Raw genomic sequence first — 10,416 nt, 5'->3', positions numbered from 1 at the left:
ACTTCTTCGCAGGTTTGGTTTTATTCTTTTGTTTGTTTGTTTTTTTTCTGCTTTTTTTCTTGCATATCGGAATGTGGATAATAATAGTGGCAGAAGAAATGTCCCCCATGTAGCGGACCTGATATGTTTGGAATCTGATATACTTGCAGAAAATCACTTTCTTCCAAAGTGCCAGAAACCATGGGCTGCACGATATCTCACTAGTTAATAGGTGAGGTGAGCCATGCAATAGGAATGTGCCCCCCCGAAAGTAAATACCAAATACAAACGAGTCCCGCCGACACCCAGCGAGAAACACCGAGAACTTGGACTAGTCCAAAGCATCCAAGTTCTCTCTGATAGCCTTAACCCGCTCCTCCACCGCATCCAGTGCTTGTCGGATACCTACAATCTCAGCCTTCCAATCTGTCGAAGGGCCCAGCTGCAACGCTGGCATGAAGCTCCCTGATGGTCGTGTCGACATCTCCTCCCAAATACTATGGACAACCTCCTTCACCCATTTTTCCCTTTCCTCTGCCTTCTTTGCTTCCTTTCGCCTCCCTGCTTCCTCCCTCTTCCCAACAAGAGAAAGCGTCCAAATATTACTGAATACCAAGGCCACAATGACGAACCACAAGATTGTCGTTGACGAGGACTGGTCCCATGCCTCCTTCACGAGTTCGATTGCGCCCATGGTCGACCGCTTCGCGACATTGTACGCCCCGTCCAAGGTGTCGTATGCCCATTGGAGACCCCGCCTGTTCCTATCACGCTCCCGAGCCTTCCACACCTCCTCGCCGGACACTCCGTCCAAAGCGAGTTCTGCTGCCTCTGCGATAGGCGTGATCGGCTCGACGGGTGCAACCGCACACGGGTCGAAACCTTCAGGGATAAACTCGGATTGGTGTTCCTGGATGTACATCCGCATCGCTTTATCGAGGTCGGAATGGTACTGTTTCTGACCCTCGATAGCGCTTTTCTCGATCAGACCTGTGAGATTACCACCATGTCAGATTCCTGCTAACACCCCAAGAGATCGACCAACTTTTAATGAAACTTCTCCCCGTCCATTCGACCTGCGTCGTGACGATCACTCTCGTCGAGACCGCGCTCGCCCACATTATACATGTGCGTGTCTTCACGGAGAACACGCCGCCGCTAGGTACGTCTGGCGTCTTGGTGGTTGTCATCATCACGACGTGGTCGTCGAAGTCGCAGTACACGCTTTCGTCGTGAAGTTCGCATTTGGTTTGTCTCGGCCCGACGCTGTTGTTCAGCGGCTTGATGTACGACATATTTCGAGATAGCAGTTTGGACCCTGGAGCGACGGGTGTCCAGTCGGATACCTGGATATCTGTTAAAGACAAAGTCAAGTCTGAAACTGCACGAACGAAGATGAACCGAGGAAGTGGTACCTGTCAACTTCTGGTCCACCCTCATGAAATGCTTGATAAACCCGCTCGCAAACATAAGGTTGTTTATCTTCTCCGGGGTGCCTGGTAATACCGTCTCGAGCGCCACCTCGTTCAAATGACCACCGCTCTTGGAACACGAGCAGTGGGTCACCTTATTTGCGCCCGCCACAGGTGCTGTCCCCTTAGCTGCCACGGCCTCCGAAACGCTTGGTGTAGACATAATATCCCGCGAAGAGTTTGTTCGGCTTCCGGGACCATCGGTGACGCTATACTCGGGGCGCGCGAGACGCCAAATGTTTGCGATAACATCGTACGTCGTATCACGTGATAGGAACGAGGCGAAAGTGTACTTTGCTTGTCGGGTGGTGATTTGAATTGCGTTCGGAATGACGAACGCGGTCATCTTCTTCTCCAGCCCTGTGATTTCGTATATAGGAATGGAGAGCTACACGGTAACGTGTTACTTGGGCTAACAGTTTGGGCATAAGAGCGGGCAAACATACGTCGGTGATCCAACCAAATATGTTTGCGTGGAAACATATATGGTTTTCTGATATGTAGATTCTGCCTTGTATTAGGATCTCCCTTTGCAGTGCGCAACCGTAGTCTGCGGTGACCGTCACTCTGAGGCTTTTAGGGGTCAAAGAGAACACTTTACCTTCGATGAGGTAATCACCCTCGGGGATGTTAGGGAAGAGCTCGTGGAAGTCTGCGTTGCGTTTACTGCTCGCGACTGCGAAACCAGTGACAGGGATGTTCTCTTCATTCAGGTCCAACTCGTCGTCCGACTCCGAACCACCAGTCGATTCAGATGAATCTGATTGATATTGTCTGTCCGAGTAATCACTCTTGCTCAGGGATATTTGCCTCGCGCTATTACCATCATTGATCGTTCCTGGCATAGAGTAAACGGAGGGGGAAGCTGCATTGTTGACTGACATGGTCCTTTCTCTGGATTTTGATCCGTTCCGGGCGTTGCCGTTCCTGGGCGTCTGAGGTAAAGGGGTAGTTGGGAGAGGGGGTACCTGCGATGTCGCATTCGCCATTGCTAGACCGGAGGCAGCGAGGGCACTAGCAATGCCTGTATTCTTACGTGTAGGGTTTCCCACAGAGGGCCGGCGCCAGCCCGATCCCGCTTGCTTTGTTTTCTTCGAAGTCGAGCTTGCCGCTGACCGAAGCGAAGTTGCATCAACGTCAGTACGTAGGTTGAGGAATTCACGAGACTCGGCCTTTTGCGAGGATGCCGCTGTGGGCGACTCGACTACGCCACTGGCACCACCCGAAAGCATAGCTTCGTTATTGCCGTCCTCATGGTGGCCGTTCTGACGGCTCCTCACATCATGCCATGCATTGGACTTGTTAATGTGATCGAGCTTCAACGGGACAGGGGGTTGCGTGCGGCTACGGATAGATTGCTTAGAAGGCTTCTTCTCTACATTCGGAACATCAGGTTCCGTGGCGCTGCGAGACGTATGTTTATCGATCAATCCTCTGAGGTTCCCTGTCGAAGATGCGGGACTAAGTTGACGCAGACTCTGTGCTGGAGAAGCTTCCAGTGTTGTGGGGCCCCTGACTTCAGGACGGTCTGGGTGGGGTGTAGATAAAACCTCTTCAGAGATGGCCCACTCTGGATTCACGTTCATCGTGTGTGCGGCGAGTGAAATCGCATGTCTGTCAGGTACTTGCCGGTCTTGTGAACGTGTGCGTCTGTGAGTAGAAAAAGGAACGTCGTGTATGTGTCCGGACTCCGTCGAAGGAAGGTCGGTGAAGCCAGACATGGGGCTGCCTGCGGGATGTGGCGAAGGAGGAATGACGCCTATCTTGAAGCTACCTCTGGAACTGGGCGAATGCGTGTCGGATGTCTCTTCACTGTATGGTCTCGGTGCAAGATGAGAGTATGGCTCGCCAGCGATAGAGGAGCGCCGAGAGCTGGAGCTGACGAGCCGCGGTTCGTCACTGGCAGGGGTATTTCCAGTTGGGACTGCGGAATTCTGGGCAGCCGACGGTCTGACAAGTTTTGTGAGGAAATTTGGCGCCATCTTCCTGCTACCCACTGCCAAGTATTTTCCCTAACCTGGAGGTCGTTCGATTTCTCAGTGGGCCGGGAAATTGATAAAATGGTAAACTTACATACCTCTACCAACCAGACGGGTTAATAAATGGGCGTCGTTGTGAACCGCGCCCAAGGAGATAGCAACGTCTAGCTGGTCTCAGGAGTGCTGACAGATAGCTCACGGCAGTTGGTCGACGCACACAGCCGGCTCAAATAAATGACCCTCGTCGAGCTATTGCCTGCATCAGTGTTGCCTTCCGTAAATGGCAGGTGGTCGATTCTCGGACCACTTTGACATCCGAGTCGGTGAATTATTCTCAGAGGCGTTGTATCGACTCACGAGCCGTCGACCGAACTGAGCGGAGAGTCTGAACTTGGCTATGCTCTGCAACCTCACAACAACACCGCCATTCTGATTCATGATCCAGGCCCAGGTACAGTGCTACTGTGTGCGAACCTACAAACTCTTCGACGGTTCCGGAGGTTTATCATTACTTGAGTCACACACCACCGTCGGACGAATGACGTCGTGTACATGACATCACTGCGCCATCACAGAATACAGAATATAACATGTCATACTGACGTTCACACTTGCATCGACGCAACCATCGTTAGAGGTTCGTGGTGTACTTTCTTGCGCCGTGAATAAGCATTTGGTGCTTACCGTCCCCAAAACTAAGAAGAGGTTTCTTTCGGGCTTGCCCCAACACATCGCGGCCTCATGGCATTCGCCTATCCGATACTGTGCTCTGGGGCGATAAAAGGCGTACCTCGTCACACTAATCTGCGGTTTGCGCGTCCCTGTTAGTCTTTTCCAATCTTCTATAGTGGTGCATCCTCCTCTCTTTGTTCCAAGAGCACTCCGATGGCTGCAAACTGTATCAAAAATGCCCAGGATTTCACGAGGATCGTAAGCTTGGCATGCTGGTATTGCGCTGAAGAAGACTCGACCTCTTTAATTCTAGATTAACAGCGGTCGAGTTGTGGTTATAGATTTCTATGTCGACGGAAGCGGTATGCTACAGTTCCCTGCCCAGCACTTCTCGATGCTTGAAGAGACCTGGAAACGCATTGGGGTGGACTTTTACTGGGTGAATGTCGATGAACTCGACGAGGTAGCCATGGAAATAGATATTAGAGTGGTGAGCATTGCTAATCCAATGCATGTCTGATTCGTCTTCACCTCACCGTGACGTGCACCGATAGGTTCCCACCTGCATTGTGTTCAAGGATGGAAAGAAGGTTGGATATGCAGGGGGCGTAGACGCAGGAAATATCCATGTCAGTGGTTCTTCTGGATCTGTGACTTCGACACTGACCATCACCGCAGAAGCTTATGGGATCGCACGTTGGTGGCTGGAACGACTCGGGCCCGAGTCCTGTTGCCAGAACCGACTCGATTATCGAATCTGCGTAGACCAAACATAGGGAAAGGAGGGCTCCTTCGCCGAGTCTTTGGTTTGCTTAGGGAAGACGGCAGTTCCATTCTGTCAATGGACGTTTTCCATAGAAAGGTTCTTAAACGTACTCACACCTGCCAGATACCGACGAGGACATTGAACACGAGGCTAATTAGGTTTACATTTCTACGTTACACTATATAGAGTTCCACGGTACAACTTCTAGATTTTGATCTAAGCAGTTCCTGCGGATGACGTGCCGTGTGTGTACTAGGGTAGCATGGAATCTGACCAACCACAGTGGGAGAATGGGTGACGGACGAGGAACGGGAAGCACTGCAAAACGTGTTGTAGTGACATCCTGGGAAGCGATCTGCCATATTCCGCAGGAGGCCAGGTCTTGTTGTGATGGAGACATGTGGGCTAGGCAGGTGTGGAGGCACAGACAGTGGACTCGATGATCTCTTACTACAGCTTCGAATTTTTGTGTCTCACGCAGCGGAATTGATAGGGGTGTTCTCATGCAGATCCTGAGGCCGTTGAACAAACAATTAGCCACATAGCGGGCCCGTCACCGGTCAGGTTCCCTATGATGATGATAGGGGGCATAGAAAACGTAGACTCGATTGCGTCATGGCACACGGTCGACGCCCAGCCGTCATTTGGCCCACCTGTGTCTGACCTTGCGCCACACTGCCGCACCGTTATCTCAGTGTTGTACAACCATGATTTAGATCACCCCAACCGCTCGCTGAAGGCAATCGTGCAATAGAATGGAATAACCAGACGCCCTGCTTGCCATACACGTTTTGATAGCCGCTTATCATCCCACTAGAAGTGCACTATAGCAACCTTACATTACCATATTTGGAGATATCGGAACAAAAAATATTTAATGTTACGAACGAGGACCTCATGGCATGGTCCTGCTGGACAACCTTCAGCTCTCCTTTCCTTTCTCTTACCTGGATCACGCTGACGGTCATTACTCCTAGACTCGGACCCTGCGCTTCATGCCATTGCTGGGTGGGTTTTTCAAACGTGACAAGCACGGCAGCAACTCGAGGAACAACCCGTCCTCGACCACCCCTGCAGCAACCGAATCGGTGGCATCCGTCGCGAGTACAGGAGGAGGAGAGTCCATCGAAGCTGAATATGTCTTCCCTGACGAATGCTTGCCCCGTCCGACTCCTGTATACTCAGGTCCCAGAGGTGCTTCTTCCAGCAAACTTAAGCTCCCTTTCCGTCGCAACAAGCATGTGCATCAGCCAGGCACACCGGATGCCTCTCAGCTAGCACCCGTGTCCTTGAACGACGCACCACCACGATCCTCTGTCGTCTCAGATCCAGGTCATGGTCTTCCCCCTCCTCCACCAAAGTCATCCATATTTGGGGTCTATAACGGCCGCAGTCCCCATTCCACACGTTCGAACCTTTGTACAGATACCCCCAGTACATCATCGTTAACGGATGTACTCAGTGATGCTCACTCGTCTGCCCCTTCGAATCTATCTAAAAAACCAGGCCTTTTCTCATGGGCGAGACAGCGCACAAAATCCAAAGTCTCGCAACCACCTTCGACCGTTTCTTCTCCCCCCGCTACTAAATCAGGAACCGAAGATTCGTCTTTCAATTTAAAGTCTTTTCGCCACATTCCAGCAGGTACCAACGCGTCTCCTCAGAAGGCACACAATACTTCAGTAGTGGCAGATATTTCTTTGCCCCCTCCCCGACCACGACCGCGGGATGAAAGTTTTGGGTCTGATTCGTCACAGCGGATATCTGTTGCCGCATTCCGTGAAGCGCAGGCTCGGAGAAGCCGCGCAGAGTCCCCTGTCCCTTCCTTCCGGCCTCCGTCAGCCACCGATACACTCCGTCTCGATGCTGTTGCCAGGAAGCGTGCGTCTACGGTTTCGGCTGTTTCAGGGTCAGAAATCTCTCAATCAAATCGTGCTTCCGTCCCCCCTTGGTCATCCTCTAGGCCAAACAGTTCTGCCGTACAAACCTCTTCTGATTCGGAAGATTCGAGTTCCGAAGAAGATGAAGACGTGGATAGTGGCGATGAACTAACCCAGAAGCGTGGTGGAGAGCGCACCATTACTTCTCGGCGTCTTGCTCAGTCCGAGATGGGACACGGTTCTTTACCTGAGCCGTCTCCATCAGCGTCAGATTTTGCGAGATGGTCTAGAGCAGATTCGCCGCGAGCGAGCCCGATGGAGTCGTCGTTTGCAACCCGGGCAAGAGCTTCCGCATCGACGAGTGCGATAATTCCTGACGCCGCAGCACGCCGTGCGTCACTCTTGGCAGGCACAAACTCTGCTCACGGGTTACCTGGTAAGGTCTTCAGCTGTTTTTGGGGCATCTAGCTCATAATCGTGGCAATTCCCCATACTTCACCGTGACGCACAATACATCAGAGCCCAAATCGGTGCCCCAGCGACGGAAGAATGACGACTCAGATACTTCATCTGATAATTCGGATAGTAGCAACTCAGAGGATAAGCCCTTATCGACTTTGGTTCCGCCTCGGAGACCCGGAAGCTCAACTTCGGTTTCTACGAATAAGTCTTCGCGTGCTCCCCCGAAACCTCTGATCGATATCAAGTCTCTCGTCGGAAGCCCTCCCGTTCTGACCCCTGTGTTGAGGCACGAGAACTCGATCAAGAAGCCCACAGGCAAGGATGAGCCCTTCTCCCCACCGCCAGCGATCAACATGTCGAACAGTTTCATGTCGAACTCTTCAAGTCCCTCACCGATGAGAGGGCAGAGCCCTGTGGTGGGAAGTAAACAGCAACCAACGACCCATCATCGGAGAATGAGCAGTGAAGCGACCACCGTCTCGACCGCTACAGTCAAAGGCCCTTCGGATTCCGAGGAGGAACTTGTAAATGCCATCCGACTTGTTAATTCGTTTGACTCGGAGAGAGACAAAGAGAAGTCACAGACCAACTCTAGCGCTTTCCCTCGGGTTCAGGAACCTGAGCAGAAATCTAACGATCGCATTATCCCAACCCCCATCCGCGAGCGACAACCTTTGTCTTCGTTTGCAGTAGTATCTAGACCGCCCCAACGCGCTAGCATGTCCGGGATCTCACAGACGTCGCCGTCCTCGCCGTCCCCACCTATCGCCGCCTCGCTTCCGGTGACTTCCTCACCGCCCATCAGGACAACAAGGTCTGCTGCTGGTGTGGGCGCCCGTCCGCGCTCCACTACTTTGATGAATCCCCCTTCATATTCGTCAACCGACAAGTCAGACTCCAAGTCTACTACCTCGTCATCTTCTCGCGCGTCTCGCGTTCCCCCTATCCCACTTATCCGTTCTATCCCCGACTCTCCATCTGTCAAAGCGGACAACAGGCAGTCTTCCCAGAGTACTATGAAGCTACGTGCAACCTCTGCCGGCCCTCCAGAGACCCGCTCGCGTCCGCAGTCGCACACGTTGGCATCTCTGATGTCTTCGCCGCCTTCTTTGTCCTCGTCTGGCCGCAACAGCAGCTTCTTATCATACGGGTCGCAGTTGATGCCGCAGCGCCCCTTCGTGGGCAATAGTTCCGCACGTGGTGACAGTCCTGCCCCCAGCTCGACTGGCGAGTCTAGCAGTGGCGGTCCTCCGTTCACTCCGCGCGATGGGAGTGAGATTGGTGTTAGACTGCCTGAGAGTGGGAGCGATGTCGGGTCTACATTGAAGGCACGTGCCCACATAAGGAAGTCAAGCGTTACCTTCGAGGATATACCTGAAAAAGGTAGGGAGCGCGGGAGAGAGAGGGCGAAGAGCGAAGCTGCAGAGGAGGAGAGGAGGCGCGAGAGGAGAAGGAGCGAAGCAAAGGCTGCTATCGAGGTATGCCGACTTTGTTTTCTCTTGTGAAAGGGCGAGATATCGATATCTGATTTCCCTTTGCTAGTTTGGCAAGCTCGTCAATAGCCGTGGTCCACTGGTACACGATGGATGGGATGACGAGCTGTCACATCGTTCCGGGAATGGACGAATGAGAATGAGCATGAACCCGATGATGGGAATGGGTATGGAGGGCAATATGCCGGGCATGATGACACCGAGTGGATGGGTATCTTGGCAACAACCGATGGCTACGGGTATGAGTGGCGTGGTTCCTCAACTTCAGTTCAACAACGACCCTGCTTTCCTTGCTGCCCATCAGCGCGCCATGATGATGGCAAAGCAGGCGTACCAGATGGCAGTCGCCCAACACGCTATTGCTGTCGCCGGCGAAGAATGGGAGAGGAGTTCTAACGCTGGGTTTGGGAGCGGCGGATCTGTGTACGGAGGTGGTAGCGCGGCGAGTGTGTATGGTGGGGCGGGACCCAGACCTGGAGCGGGCATGATGGGTATGCCAAATACGGGTATGCTCGTGCCGCCAGGACCGTGGCATGGTGCTCCTACGATGTTCCCGGGCACAGCCTTGATGTATGGTGGTGGAATCAACAGTACGCAAAGCGAGTTCGGCGGCGCGGCTGGATGGGCGTCAAAGAGTGCATATGGGGAATCATTTGGACCGTCGTCGAGATCGAGCTATTTGCAAGCGGGTCGTGGCGTCCCTGCTAGTTCTGCAAGTGCATATGATGGGCCCGCTCCGAGACCTCGTGCGAAGACAGGCGCAGCTCCGCCTTCCTCACCCAGGAGTCCGGGACGGAGTCGGGTTCCTCCGCCGTCAAGTTGGAAGGTCGCAAAGTGACCTGCCTCATTTCGTTTATAAACAACTGTTTTCCATGGTCAAGAGGTATACAGTAACGATTTTTTGATGCGGTGAACCTTTCGTTTTTCGTTTTCTGCGGCAGCCGGTTCGTTCCCTTTTATCTCTATGAATTCGAACGTTCGTTTTCCTTCCGGGCCCGAGTCCGCATCAGACATTCATTAGCAATTTCCTTGGTAATCTTGCATTCTTTCTTTCTTTCTGAGGCTGTCCGATATTATCGACAGCTCTTGGGGATCCTTCTGCACCTTCTATTATTACAACTTGACATACATTTTGCATGTTTGCGCACTGAGTATTATTGCGGAAAGACGCTCTAGGTAGCTTACTATTATCTTCACGGTAAACCAAACAATCCGCATTCGCAAGCGCTCCGACGTGTTACGAGTTGGTCATCATCTCTTGCGACATGTGTACGGATCAAGACGCAACTAGGGATCATCCGGGACATAAAGCTACCGTCTGAGAACTTCCATATCCTCTACATGTTTCAACTTCAGAAATGATGATCAATGGACCCCTATAACCCTAGTCGCATCATTTCGGCCACTTCGCGAAGAGGGAAGAGTGTGCCAGAAGTTTTTCTTATTGCTCACAAATCCATTACATTTGCAGGTACCGGCAGTGTTCCAAGTATTCCCGTCAACGCTATGCACTTCCTCCGCACGTGACCTGGCCACGTGCCTGGGCTCGGCTTACTATGATGGTAATCGCTTCCTGCCTGGTTTTGTCAGTAGTGCTGGTTGAGTGATGGCGTTGTGAATAAGCCTATCACGTGACTCTGATCGCGTCATGGGTTGAGATAAGGGTATAAATTCACTCATCCTAATCCTGTGCGTTATCATTTACCGTTCCGC

General features: G+C 52.4%; 3 protein-coding genes across 3 annotated transcripts; 2 read left to right on the top strand and 1 right to left on the bottom strand.

The window, feature by feature from the left end:
- Window positions 1–150: 150 nt before the first annotated feature.
- F5J12DRAFT_819703 (uncharacterized protein) lies at window positions 151–3,794 on the bottom strand. The gene is made up of 6 exons (XM_051745246.1): window positions 3,529–3,794; window positions 2,053–3,468; window positions 1,898–2,001; window positions 1,395–1,839; window positions 1,025–1,333; window positions 151–969 (listed from the first exon to the last, which is right to left on the bottom strand). Exons 2-6 carry the CDS (start codon window positions 3,431–3,433, stop codon window positions 311–313), a joined length of 2,898 nt encoding a protein of 965 aa, XP_051601874.1. The 5' UTR covers window positions 3,434–3,468; window positions 3,529–3,794; the 3' UTR covers window positions 151–310.
- Window positions 3,795–4,131: 337 nt separating this feature from the next.
- On the top strand, window positions 4,132–5,288 carry F5J12DRAFT_819694 (uncharacterized protein). The gene is made up of 5 exons (XM_051745245.1): window positions 4,132–4,253; window positions 4,307–4,360; window positions 4,416–4,592; window positions 4,657–4,731; window positions 4,781–5,288. Exons 2-5 carry the CDS (start codon window positions 4,316–4,318, stop codon window positions 4,865–4,867), a joined length of 384 nt encoding a protein of 127 aa, XP_051601873.1. The 5' UTR covers window positions 4,132–4,253; window positions 4,307–4,315; the 3' UTR covers window positions 4,868–5,288.
- A 447-nt stretch (window positions 5,289–5,735) lies between these two features.
- On the top strand, window positions 5,736–9,930 carry F5J12DRAFT_819692 (uncharacterized protein). The gene is made up of 3 exons (XM_051745244.1): window positions 5,736–7,184; window positions 7,268–8,688; window positions 8,753–9,930. The coding sequence occupies exons 1-3, from the start codon at window positions 5,864–5,866 to the stop codon at window positions 9,539–9,541; spliced, it is 3,531 nt and encodes a 1,176-aa protein (XP_051601872.1). The 5' UTR covers window positions 5,736–5,863; the 3' UTR covers window positions 9,542–9,930.
- The last annotated feature ends 486 nt before the right edge of the window (window positions 9,931–10,416 follow it).

This window comes from Pisolithus orientalis, assembly GCF_024613125.1.
Source record: "Pisolithus orientalis strain OTSU chromosome Unknown F5J12scaffold_8, whole genome shotgun sequence".
NCBI classification, from domain to species: domain Eukaryota; kingdom Fungi; phylum Basidiomycota; class Agaricomycetes; order Boletales; family Pisolithaceae; genus Pisolithus; species Pisolithus orientalis.
Note: the sequence above shows the minus strand (reverse complement) of the source record. Positions and strands in the feature narration are given on the sequence as shown.